Source organism: Mauremys reevesii, linkage group 15 (genome assembly GCF_016161935.1).
Source record: "Mauremys reevesii isolate NIE-2019 linkage group 15, ASM1616193v1, whole genome shotgun sequence".
NCBI classification, from domain to species: domain Eukaryota; kingdom Metazoa; phylum Chordata; order Testudines; family Geoemydidae; genus Mauremys; species Mauremys reevesii.
The window spans coordinates 5,215,480-5,240,746 of NC_052637.1; the positions used below are offsets into that span (position 1 = coordinate 5,215,480).

At 52.1% G+C, this 25,267-nt stretch overlaps 1 protein-coding gene and 1 long non-coding RNA gene across 6 annotated transcripts in view; one reads left to right on the plus strand and one right to left on the minus strand.

The window, feature by feature from the left end:
• The window catches only part of LOC120383986 (butyrophilin subfamily 1 member A1-like), a 27,806-nt gene continuing 2,539 nt past the window's right edge, over positions 1-25,267 (plus strand). The window contains exons 1-9 of the mRNA XM_039502321.1: positions 1-123; positions 389-643; positions 2,458-2,476; positions 2,694-2,791; positions 5,084-5,431; positions 10,464-10,745; positions 17,972-18,088; positions 24,302-24,322; positions 24,426-24,452. Coding sequence (XP_039358255.1) covers positions 2,469-2,476; positions 2,694-2,791; positions 5,084-5,431; positions 10,464-10,745; positions 17,972-18,088; positions 24,302-24,322; positions 24,426-24,452 — 901 coding nt within the window. The 5' untranslated portion in view covers positions 1-123; positions 389-643; positions 2,458-2,468. The remainder of the gene's footprint in view (positions 124-388; positions 644-2,457; positions 2,477-2,693; positions 2,792-5,083; positions 5,432-10,463; positions 10,746-17,971; positions 18,089-24,301; positions 24,323-24,425; positions 24,453-25,267) is intronic.
• LOC120383994 overlaps positions 17,273-25,267 on the minus strand; it is an 11,411-nt gene continuing 3,416 nt past the window's right edge. For 2 of the 5 annotated variants that reach the window (XR_005588579.1, XR_005588580.1), the window contains exons 2-5: positions 23,517-23,681; positions 19,619-19,810; positions 17,871-18,065; positions 17,273-17,512 (exon numbers count right to left, since the gene is read on the minus strand). This is a non-coding gene — a long non-coding RNA (uncharacterized LOC120383994). Of the gene's footprint in view, positions 17,513-17,866; positions 18,066-19,237; positions 19,336-19,618; positions 19,811-23,516; positions 23,682-23,784; positions 24,149-25,267 lie in introns of those variants that run through there. The other 3 variants (XR_005588578.1, XR_005588576.1, XR_005588577.1) reach the window with 3 other exon arrangements.

The window sequence follows — 25,267 nt, forward strand, 5'->3', positions numbered from 1 at the left end:
GCCCAGGCAGGGGGGCTCGGTCCCATCAATTCAGCTACAAATGTCACACAAGTAACGATGACGGGTCGGGTCTCAAACCCTCCGGCTCCGTGACCCGTGTGTGGAACTGCGTCTGCAGCCTCGGTAAGTGACATGGGGACCAGGGCTGGATTTAGGGGCACGTAACCGAGGTGACTGCCTGGGTGCCAGGCTGGGGGGGGCACCAGACTCGGGAGCTGTGTTTGTTGTTAACGATAAAAGAAAAATCTAATGTTTGAAGTGAAATGTTTCAGGTTTTCCTTCTGTGGCTCGTTTGTCACTAACCTCCTAGGATGTTCTATTGCTTTGTAGAATTTTGTGGAACCTTTTCTGATTCAAAGCTTCAACGCTTCTTTCTGTGATTCAGCAGGGAGGGGAGCTCCAGGCTCCGGATCCCCAACTGCACGGCTCTGTCTGAGATCTCCGGACACATGGCACTGAGGTCCCTTCAGATGGGCTGTTAGCACCAATGGGCCTCACTGAAGGGACTCTCGGGAGAAACTGGCACCTCCTGACTCTGAATGTCAACCTGGCTGTGGGAATGTCCCTGCAAACTCAGAGATTTCTCTGTTCGTCTGAACACAGACTGGGACGCTGGCACAGAGCTGGGCTCCCTTTGTGACAGGTGTGTGTGTGTGTGTGTGTTTGTGTTTCTCTCCTCCCCCGCCCCGCCTTTGTTATTATCACTAAACTGAAGTTCCAGAGGGAGGGGGTGAAAGACTAGAAAGCCCTTGGTCCAGATTCAGTTAATCCCTCCCAGCCCCACCCGAGTCTGCAAGGCCATTGCCGCGAGAGAAGGAAGGTGCTGTTACCACTGTCACCCCTCCCCCGCCCGCCCATGGGTGCCTGCCAGGGCAGGGGGTGCTTCACCTCCCCCTAGAGCTCTGTCAGTGGGAGGAGGCCACAAGTCTGTGACCTGGAGCCCTGGTCAGGTTTCCTTCCGGGCCAACGCTGGCCGCTCTGTGGGCAACACTGGCCCTGGTGGTTGTCCCAGTGTATGGGAAGTTACAGGCACAGCCTGGTTCCTGGGAGGATTTTACGCCACCGCACAGCCTGGCGGGAGTCGCATGGCTGGGTGCAGCGTGAGTCTAAAGCTCTCTGTCTCTAAGGATACATCTGCACTGCAGCTGGGCGGTGCAATTACCCCTCTAAACAGACAGACACGTGCTCGAGACAGGTTTCAGGGGAGTAGCCATGTTAGTCGGTATCAGCAAAAAGAACGACGAGTATTTGTGGCACCTTAGATACTAACAAATTTATTTGTGCATAAGCTTTCGTGGGCTAAAGCCCACTTCCTCAGATGCATGCAGTGGATGCATGCATGCTTCCTACTGTATTTTCCACTGCATGCATCTGAGGAAGTGGGCTTTAGTCCATGAAAGCTTATGCTCAAATAAATGTGTTAGTCTCTAAAGTGCCACAAATACTCCTGTTCTTTGTGCTCAAGATAGAGCAATAAAAACAGCAATGTAGCGTGGGTAGCCGCTCGAGCTAGCTGCCCAAGTACATCCCCACCGTGATCCTGGCAGGTAACCTGAGCTGATGCCTGGGCTACCAAAGCTACACGGCTGCGTTTAGCATGCTAGTTCCAGCAGAGCTAGCATGTCTGTCTGCCCCATAGGGAAGCTTGCAGTGGAGACGTATCCTTAGAGCGGTTTAAATGTTGCAGATCCCAGGGGCACAGAGACGTGGTGAGCCTGCTTAGAATTCAATCCTGACATTGCACCAATGCTGGAGGCAATGAGGGTGGGTCACTCACATGCAAAATCATCAGGGCCAGGGACTGAACTGCTCCTTGGGAAATCCCCAGAGGTCCTTCACCTGAGGGGAGGGATAGCTCAGTGGTTTGAGCATTGGCCTGCTAAACCCAGGGTTAAGAGTTCAATCCTTGAGGGGGCCATTTAGGGAAGTGGGGATTGGTCCTGCTTTGAGCAGGGGGTTGGACTAGATGATCTCCTGAGGTCCCTTCCAACCCTAATAATCTGTGATTCTGTGGGACAGGTGTGGTTGGGAGATGGAGACACTTTTTCCCACAGCAATTCATACTGCATTCAGTGGCCTTGCCTGCACTGGCTTGTTTTCCTTAATATGTCCCATTCTATGGGAGTATCTAAATGCCCCAATCAAGATGGGGATCCCATTGTGCCGGGCACCGTACAGACTAGTAGTGAGGGACCGTCCCTGCTCTCGAGAGTGTATTAAATCTAAATAAGACCAGACAGCTCCACGGGTGCCAGCCATGGTGTGAAGATGGTATGAGCTGGCTGCTGGCACAGTGACATCTGACCCTGCTCAGAACCAGGGCAGATGAGGACTGTGGGGGAAATCCCTTCCCTTCTGGTGTATGTTAGGCTTGTTACCTCCTCCCCACTGTCCCGTAGTACTGTCACTGCATCCCACTCATTCGCCGTCTAGTTTGTTATCTCCCCTGTTCCCGAGACCCAGCTACGATGATGAGGAAGCAACAAAGAATCCTGTGGCACCTTATAGACTAACAGACGTTCTGCAGCATGAGCTTTCGTGGGTGAATACCCACTTCTTCAGATGCAAGTGGGTATTCACCCACGAAAGCTCATGCTGCAGAACGTCTGTTAGTCTATAAGGTGCCACAGGATTCTTTGTTGCTTTTACAGATCCAGACTAACACGGCTACCCCTCTGATACTTGATGATGAGGAAGGTTCCCTCGTTCTCCCCCGGCTTCACAGTGAGCTCCGCTCTGCCCGGCTACATCGCTCTCTGCCTCGCTCTACAGGTTCACAGGCTGACGTCAGGTAGGAGCTCCGGCCTCCTCGCTGGGTTTGCTGCTGTTACTGGTCATCACCGACCATCTCACATCACTGCTTTGTCTTGTAAACCACGTCTGCTCAACCTGCCCACAACCAGCAACGTGGAGAAACCCCAGGGCACTGCTGGGTCCCCAGTAGCCATGTTTGCTACCTATAGGCAATCTTGTCAGGCCTAGCTACACACACACTGCTGCTCTGACTGGCGGCTTCTAAGACATAGAACATGGTGAGCATCGTTATGGGGCTCCCAAACTATTTAAAGGGACACTACCCAATTCCTTTACACTGCACTGCCGGACTGTATCAGTCACTGATCAGACTCTTCAGCCCCAAAGAGTCATGACTCCCCAACTCTCTGGTTATGAGTGGAAAACACACAAGCCGTTCATACTGCACTAGGTACATCTGACTAGGGCTGAGAGCTAAACCTCATGTCTCAGTGAGGATGTGAGGATATTTGCTGTCTTCTTTATTCTATGCCATTGGTGAAGGCCTTATAGTGACCCACTCCACCCCTGGGGCTGCCTGCACAGCTACTCCGGCATTTTGGTTCCCTCCTGCTGTGGTTTCCATCCTGCTTATTGAACCTGCTCTCTCTGTCTCTCCTGATGCTGAGTCTCTGCCCTGAGACCCCCCTTTCTGTGCAGTTCCACAACGGCTGGTTCTCTGCCCAATGCTCTTTTCTATCTGCCTCCTCCCCTCTCTCTGTTATCTGAGCTCTAACTTTCCCTGCATAGTGAGGAGCTATTTTCACATCTTTACACCTTGCAGACCCTTGCACCATCCCTACACTAGTTGCAGAGGCCCCGGCACTTCAGCAGCATGAAAGGTCCTTGTGTATCAGTGAACCAGACCCCCAATATCCATTATACCCAAGGTGCCTATGAGACGTCAGAGCCCTAGTCAGAGAAAATATGGACAGTGTATAACACTCACACGGGTACTCTATGTGACAGTTATTGCAACCACACATGGTATTTTGGGGACTATGAATATTCTGTGTGTCTTTGTGTCCCCTTTATAAATAGTATCTTATGTGCTATATCAGCAATTCTCAAACTGTGGGTCACGACCCTGTTTTAATGGGGTCGCCAGGGCTGGCATTAGAGTTGCTGAGGGCCAAAGCCAAGCCCAAGCCTCACCAATCAGAGCCAGACCCTGAGCCCCACTGCCCGGGTCCAAAGCTGAAGCCCGAGGCCCACTGCCTGGGCTAAAGCCAAAGCCCAATGGCTCCAGCCCTGGGTGGTGGGGCTCAGGTTACAGGCCTCCCTGACTGGAGCTGAAGCCCTTGGGCTTTCGCTTTGCCCCCTAAAGCCAGGGTGGTGGGGCTTGGGCTCGGAATTTGGTTCCCCCGTCCTGGGGTCGTGTAGCAATTTTTGTTGTCAGAAGGGGATCATGGTGCAATGAAGTTTGAGAACCCCTGTGCTATATGTGCCTTTGTGGGCTCAGGATTGTAAACTACTCCAAGGGGGAGGGTTACCCCACCTCCTCCAGTATCTACGAACCATGGCGGGTAGTTACTGCTGGGACAGATAACAGCTCCAGAGAAGTACCACCCCCGGGGGAAATTACTTAAACTAGTTCAGGGCAGGTCTCAGAAGCCCAAGAGAACAAAGATTTTTGGTATAAACCCTCGATTTAAACTGGTCGGAGGCCTGGGATCTTGGGCTACAAACTGATGTGACTTGTTAACTAAAAGAACAAACCCTGAGAGAAAGTTTTGAAAGACTTTGGACCCTACCAGTGAGTCCCATGTGCCAAATGAGAATCCTTTGGTATAACAGGTTCAGATCTTTGATTGGTTTATGCTACGTTTTCTGTCAGGCTTTTATCCTTCAATGTTCTCTGCTTTGGAAGAGCTGTTTCATTACTGGTAGCCGCTGGCACACACTGTTCATAGCCCTGGGAGTGACAGCAAAACGCAGGTGCTGGTCTTTGGTCAGGCCTGCTGGGAAAACCAGTTAATTGAAGGGGGCTGCAAGCCTAAAACCCCCGTGCAGAGGGAGAGGGATGTGGGTTACTGCCCATGGAGAAGTGATAGCTGGAGGCCTGAGACCTAAGGGGACATTCCTTGAGCAGACCACAGAGGGGGCCAGAGGTGCAGTTACCCCAAGCCTGTGACTCTCTGCACTCATAGACATATCTAGGGCACTGCCTGGGTATGGAGTGTTCACTTCTAACACAAGGCACTCTCTTACTGTGTATTTTACTGCTCAGTTAATGCCACCCCCAGCCCCTCGCCAATTTAACTTCAATTTTTCATTGTACATTTCACAGCAGAGTTCACAGTGACTGGACCTGACCGTCCAATTACTGCCTCCCTAGGTGGTGAGGCCATCCTGCCCTGCCACCTCTCCCCCAGGATGAGCGCTGAGAACATGGAACTGAGATGGTTCCGATCCGAGTTCTCTGCAGTCGTGCACCTGTACCGTGATGGGCAGGATCAGTATGGAGATCAGATGCCGGAATATCGAGGAAGAACTGAGCTCTTGAAAGACGACATCAAGAATGGGAGTGTTTCCCTGAGAATACGCGATATCCAACCCTCCGACAATGGACAATACAAATGTTTTTTTCAGTCCAGTGCCTCTTATAAGGATGCTTTTTTGGAACTGCAGGTGGCAGGTCAGTGACTTGTTCTGATACTTTGACATCTTCAACAGGGTAATAAGTGGAGTCAGAGGGTTCATTGTGAGATGACACCTGATTTTTCTCATTATGGTGGGGGTAGCTCTGCTCTGGTTAAGGTTGATTCTAATTTACTGTTTAGGGCTATTTTTTCTGTGGGTTCTAAAATCCACACACATACTCAGATTGTCTTGAAAATTTCTGTGACTCTGGGGTGAGGTTAGTGAGCAAAATTTGAGGTCATTAGAGCAAGAAGTTAATGAGATACACAAACACCCCTGAAAGGGCAGCTGATATTAACATGTTGTGGTTATTACAACTTTTTTGTGCACACCTGGCGCCAAACAATGGCTGATCCTCCCCGCACTGATGCCACCAGCTGGGATTGATCTTGGCTGGTGTCTGGCACCCACAGGGTAACAGTGCTTGATGCACAGGGTCCAGTAGCCCTGTGCCTTGTCTAAGAGTGGGAGAGTTGAGGAATTCCCCCCAGGACAGGTGAAGGCAAGTGGCCTGATGCCTAAAGGTGCTGCCAGACAGACCAGAAGGGAACAGATGCAGCTAGTTCTGTAACCATGACATGAAGTTTAGGTCAGGTGCATGGGCGCCGACTTATATGGGCTCCTGGGGCTTTAGCCCCAGGAATATTTACAGTCAGGGGCTCTGCTCCACCAATAGTTGGAGCTAGGTTTCGCCCCTTTTAAATCCCAGCCGCGGCCGGGAATCAGAGGGCTCTGCACTGCCCGCAGCCGCGGGAAGCCCAGAGCCCTTTAAATCCCAGCCGCGGCCGGGAGTCAGAGGGCTCTGGGCTGCCTGCAAGAGCGGGGAGCCCAGAGCCCTTTAAATCCCAGCCGCGGCCGGGAGTCAGAGGGCTCTGGGCTGCCTGCAAGAGCGGGGAGCCCAGAGCCTTTTAAATCCCAGCCGCGGCCGGGAATCAGAGGGCTCTGGGCTGCCTGCAAGCGCGGGGAGCCCAGAGCCCTTTAAATCCCAGCCGCGGCCGGGAATCAGAGGGCTCTGGGCTGCCTGCAAGAGCGGGGAGCCCAGAGCCCTTTAAATCCCAGCCGCCGCCGGGAATCAGAGGGCTCTGGGCTGCCTGCAAGAGCGGGGAGCCCAGAGCCTTTTAAATCCCAGCCGCGGCTGGGAATCAGAGGGCTCTGCGCTGCCCGCTGCGGCGGGGAGCCCAGAGCCCTTTAAATCCCAGCCGCGGCCGGGAGTCAGAGGGCTCTGGGCTGCCTGCAAGAGCGGGGAGCCCAGAGCCTTTTAAATCCCAGCCGCGGCAGGGAATCAGAGGGCTCTGGGCTGCCTGCAAGCGCGGGGAGCCCTGAGCCCTTTAAATCCCAGCCACGGCCGGGAGTCAGAGGGCTCTGGGCTCCCCGCTCTTGCAGGGGCAGGGAGCCCAGAGGCATTTGATTCCCAGCGGGGGCGGGGGCTGGGATTTATAGGGCTCCGGGCTCCCCGCAGCTGCCAGCAGCCCAGAGCCCATTGAATCCCAGCCCCGGGCCGCTGATTGCCCCCTCCCCAGACCCTTGCCCCAACTGCTCCCCAGGACCCCCACCCCCTATCTAAGCACCACTGGTCCTTATCCCCGATTACCCTCCTGAGACCCCTGCCCCTAACTGCCCCTTGGGATCCCAGCCCCTATTTAAGCCTCCCTTCTCCTTGTCCCCAACTGCCCTCCTGAGACCCCACCCAACTTCCCCCAGAACCCTCTACCTGTCCCCTGATAAACCTTCTGGACTCCCATGCCTATCCAATTGCTGCCTGTCCCCTGACTGCCCCTCCGTACCTCTGCCCCATCCAACCCCTGCTCCTTGTCCCTTGACTGCCCCCCGGAACTCCCTACCCCTTCTCCAACCCCCAAACCGCTTACTGTGCCACTCAGACCAGCGTATCTGGCTCTGTGCAGCTCCAGACAGTTGCTGCCATGCTCCCCCATGGAGCCCACAGCCCTCTCCCACCCCCAGCACCTGCCTTCCAGATTTGAACACCTCAAAATTCAGGAGTGCTCAAGCTCGGTTTGGGCAGCTTTTACTTCATTTCTCCCAAATCAGTTTCCCCTGCGAGGTGCCAACTGAAGGTGTTGGAGAACAGAGAGATCGGGTGGCCTCCTAATGCCTGGAAAAGAGACAAAGGCCGGAGGAGGGAGTGTCAGTGCCTGTGCGGACTTCTGGGAAGTGCACGGTGTGGAAGGGGATGCTGTGATGCTTTGGAACAACTCCATACAAAGTCAGTCAGGACTCTGGGGGAGCCTCCTCTCTCGGAGCAAACTGTCTCCAGGGCAAGAAGCTTACACCTTCCTGGGTCTGACCTCGGACCATTCAGCATGCCCTTCCACATCATGCACTTTCCACAGTGAGTCTGCCCAGGCTGGTCCTGGGGCAACCAGAGGTCCCTGCACCCCAACTCTGCAGTCAGATGTGACTCTCAGCCAGACAGTAAAACAGAAGATTTATTAGATGACGGGAACACAGTTTAAACAGAGCTTGTAGGTACAGAAAACAGAACCCCTCTGTCAGGTCCATCTTGGGGGGTGGGGAGCCCAGAACCAAATTCTGGGTCTCTCCCCATTTCCCCAGCCAGCTCCAAACTGACACTCCCTCCTCTGGCCTCTGTGTCTCTTCCGGACAAGGAGGCCACCTGATCTTTGTCCCCAACACCTTCAGTTGGCATCTTGCAGGGGAAACTGAGGCACCCACTCAGTATTCAGAGAAAATATTAAGGACATTCCCACTTCATCACAACAGGTGCAACAAAATATAATACTGTATATTGAAGTAGGCAAGTCCTGCTTCTGACTTTCCACTTTTAATTGACCCTTGTAATCTTGTGGCACTGATGCATTGTAGCTTCATTTTATATCGGCTTACAGGGCGGGAGCCAGGGCCGGCTCCAGACCCCAGCGCGCCAAGCAGGCGCATGGGGCGGCATTGTCCTGGCAGGGCGGCATTTGGCTCCGGCGGACCTTCCGCAGTCATGCCTGCAGGAGGTCCACAGGAGCCCCGGGAGGAGCGGACCTGCCGCAGGCATGACTGCGACGGGTGCGCTGGTCCTGTGGCTCGGACAGAGCTCCCGCAGGCATGCCTGCGGATGCTCCACCGGAGCCGCGGGACCACAGGACCGTCTGCAGGCACTTCTGCCCCGGCCGCGGGACCGGGGAAGGGCGGCGCAAGCGGCGCGGCGCGCCACCCTGCTTGGGGTGGTGGAATTTCTAGAGCCGCCCCTGGCGGGAGCGGGGGACACCACCATTTTGGGCCCCACCAAAAATTATACAAACCTGCCGCCTATGGTCAGGTGCAGCAAACACCAGACGGCTGACAATCCCCATGGGAATAAGACACCTCTGTGCACTACAGACCTCAGCACTGAAATGAGGCAAATGTGATCCCTCTCCTCATACCACAGTGACAGCTCTGCCAGCCTGCTCGAATGAATCCCTCCACCAGTCACTACAGTGACTCCAAACACGGGGAAGGCAGTGGGAGTGAGGGCAGAGAGATGCTGGAAAACAAATCCAAGAAACACAACACCAGCAATGGCACCTTCTCACAGCCCTTCCTCATGCCTGTGTATTACGGCACCACCCTCACTGAACCGTGCCCAGTGCCTGTTGCCAGCCCAGGAGGCAGAGTTAAGGTGGCAGGGCTGGGGCATAGTGAGCCGTTACTTTGTATCTTTTGGGTTTCAGATGTTTAAGTTTAGCCACTCTCTGCATTTTGGGAAGGCACAAGGCCCTGCCGGGCAACCATCATTCTGCATTGACGAGTATTTGTTAGGAACTAATATGTAACTATAGAGCCCCTGTGGCCGAGATGGAGTCTGCTCTGCAGAGCGGCTCCGGCCCGGAACAAGCAACAGAGTCCTGTGGCACCTTATAGACTAACAGACGTATTGGAGCATTATTGCAATAGGGTGTCCAGTTTGCATTATGCTCCAATACATCTGTTAGTCTATAAGGTGCCACAGGACTACTTGTTGCTTTTTACAGATCCAGACTAACATGGCTACCCCTCTTATACTTGCCAGGAACAGGCGCGCTCTGGAGCACAGCAGGGTAATTCCCTTCCACCCCAGGCCGCAAGTGATGTGTCAGGGAGCATGCGGGGTCACATGCTCCCCGAGATTTGCTGCCTGGGTTGTACTGAACATGCTTAATAATACTGCTGAAGGCAGCTGCCCTCACTCTGTGCTCTCCCACTGCCGGCAGGCATGAGTCATCCCTGTCCCAGGGGCACCTCTTCGAAATCCTCTGGGATAAACGCACACACACCGGAATAGCACAACGAATATAGGAAGGGGAAATATTTATTTACAGAGGGATGAAGATAGAAAAACAACGGGGAATATGGGGGTTGAGGATAAAACAGGCTGAGATCCAGCACGAGGCCCCAGTGGTACCACAACATAAAAGGGTAGATGCCAAGCACTGCGTCTGCCCAGGACTCCTGAACTCTGAGTCGAGTTCCAGCTCAGCAATGAGTCTTGGGTATCCTGGTCATCTTTGGTATCCTGGTCGTCTTTAGTGCCAGTGAACTCTCCCCAACAAACCCCTCTGGTGCCCTATTCTGCCACTCTCTGCAAAGCCACACAGAGCGACCACCTCCCCACTTACCTGGCTGCAGCCTCCCTCTTTATTCCCAATGCAAGATCACAGGCCCCAGTACTCAGGGCCCCATACAGCTCTGGGTGACAGGGATACTGGTTCCGGTTCCGGTTTGTGCTCAGGTGATTCCTTCCCGTCACAATGCTTCTCCTGGCTCCTGTCCTGGGTGTCCCCAGTCAGCTACTCTGTCCCTCCCGGGCTTCGGACAGGTTCTCAGCTGCTTCTCTTGTTAGGAGCTACAGACACACACACCCTGTTTCTCTCCCTCTCTCCATACATGCCTACTCCATGGGTGCTCCAGCCGCACTCATGGACTCACATTTGATTATTAATTTAATGGGAAATGGGTTTTGATAATGGTGTAATAAAATGTTTGGCTCATTACTGGGCACTGAAGGATTGTCACAAGTTCATTTATTTCTTCTGTAGGTTTGGGCTCTGCTCCTGCCATCTCTGTGGAGGGACATCAGGACGGAGGGATCCGGGTGGTGTGTCGATCAGCTGGATGGTACCCAGAGCCCAAGGCTCAGTGGAGAGACCTCCAGGGGAAGATTTTACAATCAGTCTCTGAAAAAATATCCCCAGAGGCCAATGGCCTGTTTCAAGCAGAGATTGCCATTGTTCTAACAGAAGAGTCCAACCAGAAAGTGTCCTGCTGTGTCAGGACCCTCCTTCTCAACCAGGAGAGAGAGTCAGTGATTTCCATAGCAGGTCAGTGCCCGTCCCAGCCGCACATGGATAGACTGGGATGCTGCAGACATGGGCAGAGAGTATTTGTCATTGTGTCTCCTGTTTATTGGCCTGAACCTTCAAGGTGCTGCACTTCTTGGAAAGTCCCGAGCAACCTCAGTTCTCTTTGAACGTGTCTGCACTGCAATTCAAAACCTGCAGTTGGCCCGTGCCAGCTCACTCGGGCTAAGGTGCTGTTAAACTGTGGTGTAGACGTTTGGGCTTGGGCTGGAGACGAGGCTCTAGGTCACTGCAAGGTGAGAAGGTCCCAGAGCCTGAGCTTCAGCTTGAGCCAGAAAGTTTCCACTGCAATTAAACAGCCCCTTAGCCCGAGCCCAGAGAGGCTGAGTCTGTTGGCAGGGGCCAGCTGCAGGTCCTAATTACAGTGTAGATGTACCCGTCGACTCCAGTAGGAGCTGAGGGTGTTTAGCACCTTGCAGGCTGGGACGCCATTGGCCAGATTTTCATAACAGCTCAGGACTCAGCAATCATCATTCTTCTTATTGGGGCTGGGAGAGGGAACGCTCCTTTGTGGTAGTGGTATAGTGAGGACTGTGTTGGAATTGCAACTATCACTTTAAGAGTGGGGTGTTTCCAGATCCTGTTTGCAGGCTAGAGGGCTCTGTAGGAAAGCATGTGAGCAGAATCAGGGCTTGTCGACAGGGACAGGGACAGAGCTGGGGTGTAAATCTGCCTGTGCACTAACTGTCTGTGTGAGCCCTACTACATGCACTAACAATTCCATAGTGTGCTTTGATCTACCCCACTTGGAAATGGGAACAGATCAATGTGCACAAGGGAACTTTTAGTGCCTGGCTGCAGAGTGCACACAGCCAGTTAGCGCACAGCAGGCTAGTGCAAGGTGGATTTACACCCCAGCCTGCCACGCACTAACTGTTCCTATATAGACAAGGCAACGTAAAGCAAGGTGGGATAATTTCTGCTCACTGCCTTAGGGAGCAGCCCTCCCCTGCACCCCACCCCATCTCTGTTGTGGGTTCTTGCGTCTTAAGGTTCTGGATTCAGAGATAAAGTTGTGTAACGCTGCAACCTTCCAGCAAGAGTATATATGTTTGTGTCTAACTTCTGTGTGTGCTGTGACCATCACAGTTCTCAGTGGGGGTGGGGAGGGAATTCTCCTTTGCTCTCAGTGAGACCTGTGGGTGCCGAGTATTTATGAAAATCAGGCTAATTAAGTCATTTTTCCTGACTAGCACAAGAGAGCCTTGGCTATGGTCTGAGCATCGCTACTCAGATTACATCTGAAACTATCCCATCCGTGTAACAGCTGCACTATGGGCCCCCTCCTGCACTTCAGACTCTGGCAAAACTTCCATTGCCCAAGTCAGAACTGAGGATCAGGCTGTAACTTGTATTCAGTTGCAGAAAAGTCCATCAGCACAGAGCTCCACAGCGAGGGTGACCCCGCTCGCCCTGTGAATGTATCTTGTGGGTTTTCATTTCACAGTCACACAGTGGGCCTCATCCTTCCTTCCCTGCATAACCACAGGGCCGCCCAGAGGATCTTCGGCAGCGGGGGGGCCCTGCCATTCCAGGACCCACCGCTGAAGTGCCCCGAAGACCCGCGGCGGGGGCCCCTCACCTCTGAATTACCGCCAAAGCGGGACCCGCCTCCGAAGTGCAGCCGGGTCTTCGGTGGTAATTCGGTGGCGGGGAGCCCTCGCCGCGGGTCTTTGGGGCACTTCGGTGGCGGGTCCCGGAACGGAAGGGCCCCCCGTTGCCAAATTACTGCCAAAGACCCATCTGTGCTTCAGCGCTAATTCGCCGGCGGGGGGTCCTTCTACCCCGGAGCGGAAGGACCCTCCGCCGGCGAAGACCGGGAGCGGAAGAAACTCCGGGACCCACGAGAGTTTTCCGGGGCCCCCAGAGCAAGAGTAGGACCCCGCTCCAGGGGCCCCAAAAAACTCTCGTGGGGGCCCCTGCGGGGCTCAGGGCCTGGGGCAAATTGCCCCTCTTGCCCTCTCTTCTGGGCAGCCCTGCATAACCAAGTCAACGGGAGCTTTGGGAGTGCTGGCAATAAAGGATCAGGCCCAAAATATTCAGAAGCAAAATCTGACCTAAGAGCAGCTCAAAAATATATAAAATCTGAAGTTTTTCTAAAAATTGGCAAATAACTTTGTTAATACTGAATGACTATTTCATCTATATAATAATAATAAGATGGTTGTGTTTGTAAAGCCCTGTTCATCTCAGATCTCAAAGTGCTGCACTGCTGACTAGCTTATGGGGGAGAACTGAGGACCTGGATTACCTAAGGCCTGGTCTACACTAGGCGTTTAAATCGGTTTTAGGAGCGTAAAACCGATTTAACGCCACAACCGTCCACACTAGGAGGCACCTTATATCGATTTTAATGGCTCTTTAAATCGGTTTCTGTACTCCTGCCCAACGAGAGGAGTAGCGCTAATATCGGTATTAACATATCGGAATAGGGTTAGTGTGGCCGCAATCGACGGTATTGGCCTCCGGGAGCTATCCCACAGTGCACCACTGACCGCTCTGGACAGCATTCTCAACTCGGATGCACTGGCCAGGTAGACAGGAAAAGCCCCGCGAACTTTTGAAATTCACTTCCTGCTTCGACAGCGTGGAGAGCTCATCATCACAGGTGACCACGCACAGCTCATCAGCACAGTTAACAATGCAGTCTCCTGAGAATCGAAAAAGAGCCCCAGCATGGACCGCTCGGGAGGTACTGGATCTGATCGCTATATGGGGAGAGGATTCAGTGCTAACAGAACTGCGTTCCAAAAGACGAAATGAAAAAGTATTTGAAAGAATTTCTAAGGCTATGACTGCTAAAGGCCACAGCAGGGACTCCGTGCAGTGCAGAGTGAAAGTTAAGGAGCTCAGACAAGCCTACCAGAAAACCAAAGAAGCAAATGGAAGGTCCGGGGCAGGTCGAAAAACATGCCGCTTCTATGATGAGCTGCATGCAATTTTAGGGGGCTGCGCCACAAGTACCCCACCCCTGACCGTGGATTCCGAGGTGGGGGTTGTAATCTCTGCCATGTCTGAGGATTATGCAGACGGGGAAGATGAAGAGGAAGAAGAAGAGGAAGACCTCGCAGAGAGCACACAGCACTCCGTGACCCCCAGCAGCCAGGAGCTTTTTATCACCCTGACGGAATTACCCTGCTCCCAGCCCTCACAAGCAACTATTGCAGAGAATGACGCCCTGGAAGGGAGCTCTGGTGAGTGTACCTTTGCAAATAGCAAACAGTGTTTTTTAAGCAAGCCTTTTTTAATGATTGATTTGCCCTGAGGACTTGGGATGCATTCGCAGACAGTATAGTTACTTAGAAAAGTTTGTTAACATGTCCGGGATTGAGAGGAAATCCTCCAGGGACATCTCGATGAAGCGCTCCTGTAGGTACTCCAGAAGCCTTTGCAGAAGGTTTCTGGGCAAGGCATCCTTGTTCCGCCCACCATGGTAGGACACTTTACCATGCCATGCATGTAGCAAGTAATCAGGTATCATTGCGTGGCAAAGCATAGCGGCGTATGGTCCCGGTGACTGCTGGCATTCAAGAAGCATCCGCTCTTTATCTTGTTCTGTTATCCTCAGCAAAGTGATATCGTTCAGGATAACCTGGTTAAAAATCAGGAATTTAAGTAAGGGGGGTGGCCATTTTTCTACTGGGTTCGTGGAATGCAGCAGCTTAAAAAAAACACTTTGGGGGAGGGGAGGGGTGAAATGCCGATGATCTTTTCTGTTTGGTCACCGGCGAGGCGATCTTCCCCAAGCTACCGGACAAGCAGTGGGTGGGGAGGGGAAGGTTGTTGATTAGCAGGAGCTAGTGTGGTATTAGCCATGCGTTGGGGAGGGGTAAATCACTGAGACAGTGGCTTACCATGGCCGCATGCAAGCTGAATCCTGATGCCTGGACCTGTGTCTGTGAGATCTGTAACCCCAGAGATGCAAGCAGTCACTATTAAGATGAAAAATGCGACCTTGTAGGGAAATCACATGTGCTATGTAAGGTGAATAGTGCTTTTCACTGTGAAAGAGTATAACCATTGTTCTGTAAAATGTATCTTTCTAAATATTTATCTCCCTCATGCAGCTGCAAATTTTTCAAGCGTCCCTCCTCCATCCCAAAGGCTAGCACAGATAAGGCGGAGGAAAAAGAAGACGCGAGATGAGATGTTCTCGGATATTATGGAAGTTACACGCAATGAAAGAGCTCATCTGAATGAGTGGAAGGACGTGGTTTCAAATTACAGGAAAGAGGCCAGTGAACGTGAGGACAGGAGGGATGAACGTGAGGACAGGAGGACAACCGAGATGAGAGGTGGCGGCAGGAAGACCGGCAGGAAAATCAGCGGTGGCGGCAGGAAGATCAGCGGTGGCGGGATGCAACTCTGGGGCTGCTGCGTGATCAAACTGACATGCTCCGGCGTCTTGTGGAGCTTCAGGAACGGCAGCAGGATCACAGAGTGCCGCTGCAGCCCTGTATAACCACCCTCCCCCCTCACCATGTTCCTTAGCCTCCTCATCCAGACGTGTAAGAACGCGTGGGGGGAGGCTCCGTGCACCCGCCCACTCCACCCCCGTGGACAGCCCAACCAGAAGGATGCCGTTACTCTGAATTTTTTTTTAATGGCCTTCTCCATCCCTCCTTTCCTCCTCCCAAAGCACACCCTTACTTCTCTCCCTCTTTTTATAATGAATAAATAAAGAATGCATGCTTTTAAATGAGAGTGACTTTATTTGCATAAGTAAGCTGTACTCGAAGGGGGAGGGGGAGTTGCTTACAGGGACTGAGTCAATCAAGGGAGTTGGGTGTTCATCAACAAACACAGCAGTCACACTGTACCCTGGCCATTGATGAAGCTCGTTTTCAAAGCTTCTCTGATGCGCACCGCTTCCTGGTGTGCTCTTCTAATCTCCCTGGTGTCTGGCTGCGCGTAATCAGCGGCCAGGTGATTTGCCTCAGCCTCCCACCCCGCCATAAAGGTCTCCCCTTACTCTCACAGAGATTGTGGAGAATACAGCAAGCAGCAATAACATAGGGGACATTGGTTTGGCTGAGGTCTGAGCGAGTCAGTAATGTGCGCCAGCGAGCCTTTAAACGGCCAAATGCACATTCCACCACCATTCTGCACTTGCTCAGCCTGTAATTGAACAGATCCTGACCACTGTCCAGGCTGCCTGTGTATGGCTTCATGAGCCATGGCATCAAGGGGTAGGCTGGGTCCCCAGGATAACGACAGGCATTTCAACATCCCCAACTGTTATTTTCTGGTCTGGGAAGTAAGTCCCTTGCTGCAGCCGTTTAAACAGAGTAGTGCTTCTGAATACGCGGCGTCATGAACCCTCCTGGCCATCCCACGTGGATGTTTGTGAAACGTCCTTGTGATCCACCAGTGCTTGCAGCACCATTGAAAAGTACCCCTTCCGGTTTACGTACTGGGTGCCCTGGTGCTGCGGTGCCAAGATAGGGATATGGGTTCCATCTATCGCCCCCCCACAGTTAGGGAATCCCATTGCAGCAAAGCCATCCACTATGGCCTGCACGTTTCCCAGAGTCACAACCTTTCGTGGCAGCAGCTTAGTGATTGCTTTGGCTACTTGCATCACAGCAGCCCCCACAGTAGATTTTCCAACTCCAAATTGATTCCCGACTGACCGGTAGCTGTCTGGCGTTGCAAGCTTCCACAGGGCTATCGCCACTCGCTTCTCTACTGTGAGGGCTGCTCTCATCTTGGTATTATGGCGTTTCAGGGCAGGGGCAAGCAAGTCACAAAGTTCCATGAAAGTGCCCTTACGCATGCGAAAGTTTCGCAGCCACTGGGAATCGTCCCACACCTGCAACACAATGCGGTCCCACCAGTCAGTGCTTGTTTCCCGGGCCCAAAATCGGCGTTCAATGGATAGAATCTGCCCCATTACCATCAGGATCTCCAAAGCGCCGGGGCCCGCGGTTTGAGATAATTCTGTGTCCACGTCCTCATCACTGTCATCGCCGCGCTGCCGTATCCGCCTCTTACTCGCCTCGGTTTGAAGGTCCTGGTTCAGCATATACTGCACGAGAGTGCGCGAGGTGTTTAAAACATCCACGATTGCGGTATGGAGCTGAGCAGGGTCCATGCTTGCTGTGCTATGGCGTCTGCACAGTTCACCAATCAAAAAGGGCGCGAACGGTTGTCTGCCGCTGTCAGGGAGGGAGGGAGGGTGAGGCTGTACCCAGAACCACCCGCGAAAATGATTTTTGCCCCATCAGGCACTGGGATCTCAACCCGGAAATGCCAAGGGGCGGGGGAGGCTGCGGGAACTATGGGATAGCTACGGGATAGCTACCCACAGTGCAACGCTCCAGAAATCGACGCTAGCCTCGGACCATGGACGCACACCACCGATTTAATGTGTTTAGTGTGGCCGCGCGCACTCGATTTTATAAAATCTGTTTTACAAAACCGGTTTATGCAAATTCGGAATAGTCCCGTAGTGTAGACGTACCCTCACTCCCCACCCTTAAATAGGATTTGCGTAAGGTGGGAGTCCTTTGTTTCCTAGTTTGACCCCCACCCCAGCATCTCATGGAAAAGTGCAGAATTCAAGCTGGGTTCCGGTATCAGGTGACATGGTCACATGCCTCTGTAGGGCCCCTGTAGCCATTCTTCACAGGCTGACCCACAGGTTCATGGGAAGACTAAGCTCTTTTACCGTCCATTGTCTCTTGCTGATGGGCCATCCGCCCTGTCTGGCTTTTCCATTGTTGTACCTGAAGTGTTAGCAGGGGTGTCACCCAAAGTAGCATAGTCGAAATACAGATACATAGTTAATATTCCTAACTTCAGATACAGACATGATACAGGCATACAAATTGGATCATCACATTCAGTAAATCAGAACCTTTCCAATCATATCTCACATGAGCCATCTTGCATTAAGTATATCTCAGTTATGTTTTCATAAAGAATATGGAATGACACATCCCAGGTGTAGCATAGTAGATCTGCACCCTACCCCCTCCTTACCCACAACAGCCCCCATCCCGTTCATTAACCATGCTCAGTAACCAGGCTAAAACTTGGACTTTCATTAGCTGAATAATAAAGCACAAAGGAGCCACATCTCACCTTGAGATTCTTTTAACTAGTCACAGAGTCACCATTGTCACAGGGTCCTGCCTTCATTCTGCGCGTGTTTGCTCCCAAGTCAATGGCACTTTCTCTTGCAGAGCTGTTTTTCCCACGAGTCAATCCTGGGCTGGTGGCTCTGGGTGTGATCCTGGCTGTCCTGGCTGTTCTCATTCTCCTGGCCAGTTACTGCATCTGGAGACAGCACAGAGCAAAAGGTAAATTAACAAGAGGGAGGAATTTGATGTGTGATAGAGTGACAGTGAAAATCAAAACCAAAAGTAGAGAGACCGGGATTAAGGGCCTTTGATTCAGTGTTCCTCAGGAGAGTGCCAGGCAGTGATCACAAAAGGCAGAAATGGTCCTTCAGTGATCTGTGTGTTTATAGGGAGCTGGGCTTTTCAGAGCTGCCTAAGGGGTCTGAATGCCCAATTTTTATTTACAGTAATGGGCACCGAATGTGCAAACCCCCAAGGTAGCTGTGAAAGTCCCACCTGGAGGGTTTTCTCACCTGAAGTGCTGTGAACTGTAGGTAGAAATGTACCAGTGTCAGAAGAATTGGGAAGGGGAAATGTCTGTTATAGGGATTTCCCAGTGGGGATGGAAGCAGGTAGTTCAGAGAAGCAGAGAGGAGCTGTGCTGTTTTCTTGTGCTTTGTACTTGTGAAAGTTGGAACTGGATGTTGCACCTTAGAACTGTCACCTACACACTCTGTCAGCACCAGGTGTGAACTGGTTTAGTTCACAGCTTTATGTGGGCTGAGTCCACAGGATTGCTGTCAAGGCTGATTCCCCACTCTGGCACTTTGAGTGCAGCAGGTGGGGGCCCACAAGGACTCTAAAAATTAATACTGGCCACTCCAGGCTTGTATTAAACTCCCAAGGTTACAGCCTCTCTCTGACCTTGGATGGTAGATGCTGCCACCACCCAAATGCAAAAACCCTTGTAACCCAGGAAGGTGCACATGGGGAATTCCTTCTTGTGGGGCACCCTCAAGCCCTTTCATCCCCCCCACCCCCGGGGAAGAGCTGAGAAAGGAAAATAAAGAAATCAGCTGTTGCCACCAGCTAATGAAAAAATCCTGTACATAAACCTCTTAAGACATAAAAATCCAAATCCTGTTCTTAAAAAAGGTAAATTTTATTAAAAACAAAAAGAAAGAAAATACATCTGAAAACTCAGATTATTGCTAGATTTTAAAAGAGCAATTCCAAAAATTAAGCACCAAAAATAATTTTCTGGGTGTTCAGTTTAAAGGTTACAAGCAACAAAAGCATCTGGGGTTAGCACAGAGGAGTCCACAAGCCATAAGAAATAAACAAAATAAAGCTAGTTGCATCTTCCTACACATTTTCTGATCTACTTACTTATCTGGGTTCCAAATAAGCAATTCTTAAGTATGATTCTGATGATTTTCATCCCTGGCCTTCAGCTTCTCACAGCATCACTGCTGCCCTGTTCCCCTCTTCTCCGGAGAACAACAGACAGACAGACAAAGGGAAATTTTTTCCCAATTTTAAAAAGTTCTAGCCCTCCCATTGGCTCTTTTGGCCAGGTGCCCACTCACTTCCCTTTACCTATGCGTGCAGTGAGACATTTTAACCCTTTACAGGTAAAGCAAGTAGAGAACAGCTACCAAGAGGGATTCTATAGCTAACTGGCTGGCTGGGTGTACACTAAAGGGACCCCCCCCCTCATTTAACATAATTGTCAACCCCAAATGTTCAAAAATCATGAATCAGGCTCACCAACAATCAGGAGATTGGCTTTAAAATCACGGGATGATGTAAAAATAGTCGATGGGGGGTTCTTTTAATTTGCCTTCTGCTTTTTGAGCCTTTAGGGTGCACTGGAGTCACATTTTGAAACAAGGGCTAGAAACATACTTTTTCTCTAAGAAGGAAGGCTGAAATCATCACATCTCCACTAGATTCCAGGAGCTGGGGGTTTAAGGAAAACAATAATTATCATGAGACTCAGGACAAAATCATGAGATTTGGCAGCACTGATTAGGTGACAGGGATTAACTCATTTTGAGTGGTGTATAGAATTTGTCTATGGGCCTAGAGAGAACTCTGTTGGGCTCATTTCCAAACACAAAACCATCAGAACAATCAACTGTCACTGTCTTGTTCCCTGGGCCTTTCAGAGAATTCTCCACACCAGCTGCCCTGGTGAGCTGGGGCTAGGATGCTGTAATAACACAAACACACTCAGGATTTGCACGGCTGGTCTGACACGCTGCTCACACTAGGACACAAGATACTCTCACTCAGGCTGTGCTCAAAAGTGACTGGCAGACATGTTGCAACCTCCATTTCCAGCAGTGTTGGTACCCCAGGGCTGACGCACCACAGGGTCGAGCTCCCAGTGGGAAAGAGCTGAACTTAGAGGTGATGCATGTAGGGGCCCATCCACACACCCCTCCCTGGCTCACGCTGACCTGAGCACCCAGCTAAAGAAAGGCCTCTCACCCCATTCTTAGCTGGGGCACCTCCCACTGACCCTGGCCGTACAGGGAGCTGTTCCCTTGTAACGTTAGGACCAGGAGGCAGGCACCATTCCCAAGATTGGAAGTTGGCCTGGGATGGGAGTGCAGGGACCTCCACAGACAGACCCATCTGTGTCTCTCCCTTTGTTCCTCTATTTCATAGCTACAGCAGAGCTGCATTAAACAATAGGAACTTCACCATAAACATGATGGAATGAAATCTCACCTCTCCCCCTTTTCTCCCCCTAGAGACGCTGCGATCTGGTCTGGAGAGTGAGAAAGGTCAGTGTCTGGGCTAGTTACATTACCTGATGTAAGGGTTATTCCCAGAAATATGACAGGGGAATCTCACCTCTCCCCCTTTTCTCCCCCTAGAGATGCTGCGATCTGATCTGGAGAGTGAGAAAGGTCAGTGTCTGGGGCCAGTGGGGTAGGTTAAAGGTTGTACGAGAATGTTACCCCAAAATGTGGCAGATGTAAAGATCGTCACAGTTGGGGATTCCCCCCTCACCTCTGGGGACCCAGCTGTGCATGGAGGGCCCATAGGACGTGATGGCTCAGGCTGTGGCTACGGAGCTGCATGGGCTACAGCAGCTGCAGCGGGGACATGGCAGAGCAATGGGGAGCAGTGACGGGTGGGAAATCAGCAGAGCCCCTCCCTTCAGCAGGCGTTGTGGGGGAAGGTATTTGCACAGAGACAATTCCAGTGGGGAGGGAGGGGAGAGGGAGAGTAAGTGTGTGTGCTGGAGAAATTGCAAAACACCCGTGGGATGGAACAATTACAAATAACCTGCTGGTGTTTGAAGGGGTGATGGGCAGTGTCTCCGTATTGGCACCAGAGCCAAGCAGTGAGCTCAGGGCTGCTCGCGCCGACACAGATGGGCTCTGAAGGGGAAGGGGCCATTTGTCCTAAAACCCCTTGGAAATTACAGACACAGCACCCTGAGGCCAGGCCTGAGTCACCCTAGCCTGGCCGGGCCGGAGACCAGGGTCATTGATGGGGACTGAGACTTGTCCAGTATTTAACACAATTCCTCACAGGGGATCCCCCCGTGTTCTGGCCTTTCCACGGCCATGTAATGAGGGAAGGGGCAGGATTTTACCCTCAGTGACTCTGTGTGTGTGTGTGTGTTCTGGTATCCAGGACCATGAGGCATTTCATACTTGGAGGAAGGGAGGGAGAATGTATCTCCTCTCCCTATTTTAGCCGGCACAGAGCTCACACTGTATTTGGATGGAGGAGGGAGGGGCCTGTATTCACTGTTCCTCACCACAGCAACCTTTGATGACAGGTAGCTGCCCCAGTGCCCTCTGCCATTGCCCCACTGCCGCCCTCCCCAGTACCCGTCCTCATCCAGCTGTGAGGGAGAAGCAAAGAAGTTGGATGTTTCTGCTAAAATGATCAGTAGTGAGATAATTGCAAATGGTGATAATTAAATTGTCATTGATCAGGCCTTAGTGTCAGCTTCCCAGTCCCACTGTGCTGAGTGTGAACAGCAAACAGCGCTGCCTGCAGACTCAGGCAGATCTCAGTGGGCTGGAGCACTGCTTACACCGAGATCACTTGCTCAATTATGCCTTCATACCCATAAAAGCTGGGCACATTTTAATAAATGGAGGGTGAGATTTTCACCCACACTTCAAACCCTTTATGGTCAGTAAAAGGACCAGAGCAGCATTAAAGGGCTCCAGAAGGCCTGGATCCAGGTGCGGGAGGATTCCTCCAGTGCAGACACTGCAGTGAACAGCTACAGGCTGCCCTCTGAGGACTCACTCACAAGCCCTATTGTAAGGTGTGTGGGAGATGGGCCTGGGAACAAGAGGGTGGTGTCAGGAAAGGGGCCCAGGGCCCAGTGCTGCAGAGATCCTGGGCTGTGCTGCTGCCCTTCACCTAGGGAAAGGCTGCTGTAATTTAAAGGCACAAGATAAGCCAGAAAAACTCACTCCCATTACGGGATAACAGCGCTGACATGGGGTGTTATACCCGTGTAACAAGAGCAGTTTAATTCCCACCTTACCATGTATTGGTGTAACCTTCCTATGCAGACAAGCCCTGAGTTACAGCGGGGGCTGCTTTGACATCCAGAGCACCCAGGATCAGGGGGATGCAATGTGGGCTTAGCCCTCCTGTGCCCCTGGGCTCCGGGTTCTGAGCACAGAATCTCACCCTGAGAGTTTAGATCACGGAGCACAATGATGTGGCAATTCTGTAACTAGAGGGTTGCTTACTTCATTGCTTACATAGGCCCAGGGCTGCATCCAGCTGGGCTCACCCCAGCCCCCCAACCTTCAAATGGGTCCCTTCCCTCCCACACACACTGTAGCTGTAACCCTACTGATTTTTGAGAAAAGCAGAAAACTGGAAAAAACTAATTTCCACTAAAATCAGGCTTTTCCGATTACCCCCCATATCCGTAAGGTTCTGAGCAGGGTGGGGAGGGGAGGGGCCACGCTGGAATAGGGGGGTAAGGAGTCCAGCTGGCAGGGGCTGGTTGAAGGGGAGGCGAGAAGCCCAACGGGAGAGAGGGTGACTGGAGTGGAATGAGGAGCCTGTTAACCCTAACTCTGACCTCACCCTCACCTGAAACCCTTAGCCCACCTTAATTGCTCACTCTCGTTATAGCTGTATAGCAGCACCCATTTTTTCATGTTCTCTGTGTGTATATATATATCTTCCTACTGTATTTTCCATGGCATGCATCTGATGAAGTGGGGTCTAGCCAACGAAAGCTTATGCCCAAATAAATTTGTTAGTCTCTAAGGTGCCACAAGGACTCCTCATTTTTGTTTTTGTTTTCCCCTCACCCTGTATCTCGAGGGAATCAGGCTGTTACAAAATTCCAGTTTTCATGAAAATCAGGAGGGTTCCACCCACTGATGCCTAGAACATTCCCTGAAACGCCGGAGCTGATGGGACGTGGGTTTCAAAAGTTCCCCCATTACAGACAGACAGAAACACCACCGACTTCAGTCTGGGGCCTCCCTTCACTCGGCCAGAAGGGAAAGGAGACGGCCATTTACTCAGTGTTTTACCTGCACTTGGCCTTGTGTCCCCAGTATAACGTGGGCAGTGGGAATAGCTAGAGGCAGAGCCCCTGTGTGTGTTCTGCTTTCTACCAGCAGAAAAATGACTCCTATGAGTTTGCAATACTTACAGATAAATCTTCTGCCTTGTAACCCACCTCTCCTGTTATTCACTTCCAGCGGCGCATCGTGCAGAGAAAGGTGAGGTCCCTTTGTTCATTTCACTGGGGATGGGAGGGGGAATCTCAGACTTTACAACAAGGTTCGTAGCCCCTCTGGGCAGCTCTCAGAGCTCACTTGGAACAGAAAGTCAGTCTGGTTTGTGCGGTGCACAGAGAAGCTCGGCCCCTCAGCCTTCACACTCAGGACACGGAGCGAACAGACCCAAACCCCACTCACTGAATTCCCACAGGTTTGTTGCTCCCACACAGCCGGGGGCGGGAGCAGGTTTGGGGTCACTCTGCCTGTAGCCAGCGCTGTGCCCAGGCTGTGCCCTGGCTGTTGTAGTTCACCTCCTCTGTGTCCAGAGGGACATAGTGGTTGATGATGTCATCATGCTACTTGTGACAGTGTCACTCTGCCTGTCTTCTCTCCTGTGCTGATTGGCTGACAGCTCCAACCCCCTCTCACCCGGTCCTGTCACCCCAACCTCACTCCACCCCCTGCTCCCCCTCTCTCCCGCACAGCACAGTGTGACTGTTAAATGGTGGCACTGATGTGGCATTTGCACTATCGGTCTGCTCACTCTGCTTGTGTGTTCTGCCCCTTCCCCTGCCCTGTGCCTGTCTTGTCCGGTTAGACTGTGAGCTCTTCAGGGGAGGGATTGGCGACTCCTCTGTGCTTAAAGTCTTTTTGACTCGCTTCTCTTCTGCAAGATAATGTGACACTGACTCATTTCTCCTTGTTTTATTTTTAGATAAACTCCAGGCTGAGTTCAGTAAGTTCCATTCCCCCCAGTATCACCCTGTGTGACATTGTCTCCTGCTCAGCGTGTCGGTGTTCAGGGGCGTTCTCACCCCTCTGTCTGTGTTTGGTTGCAGGGTGGAGAAGCGCCCAGCTCTACGCAGGTACTGTACATACCACTGATGTTTTATCCATGGTGAGACCCCACCTCCCCCTGGGAGCTCTCTGCTCCTTTCCTTGCACAGAGCATTTTCCTCTGACATTCAATGGGCTGAAAACAGCAGTGTCACTGGGGGTGGATGGAAAGGGGCAGACAAAACCCAGGTTTATTGCAGAGCAGGGAGCTGCCCCCTTTGGGAAAGGGCTGATTGGTGAGGAAATGCTGCCCCCTGGTGTCACCTTTCCAGGGTGGTACCTGGGCTCTGCCGGATGGACATTCTTATCTGGCCATAATTGAACTGAACTTCCAAGCTCTCTCTTCCCAGCAGCAGAGTTTCTATGCTCAGACTGGGCTTTAGCCACAATTTCCTTCTAGCGTAACAGGCCCAGACAGGAGCTGTTCAGTGTCCCCCTGGATCTGGGGGGAGGAAGGCCCTGTCCCCACTGCAAGGGCAGACAGGTTTTTATAACCAGCTTGTGATGCTCCCCTGACCCAGTTACAACAAATTGTGCCCACGCAGCAGCTTTTCAGCCTGACAGCCGTGGCTGAGGGGTGTGTGTGCATAGGTGCTGACTTTTGGTTTTGCTGGTGGGTGCCCCATCCTGGTTCCGCCCCCTTCCCCAAGGTCCTGCCCTCACTCTACCCCACTCCATCTCTTCCTGCCCCCACTCTGCCCCCTCCCCTTAGGTCCTCTCCCCTGAGCATCTCCTGCCCACTGCTCACTCCTTTCTGCTCCCTCCTGCCTTGAAGGCGAGGTCTGTGTGTTGGGCGGGGGAGGGGTTCAGCCTCCCCCAAAACTGACAATTTTCAGCATATTTA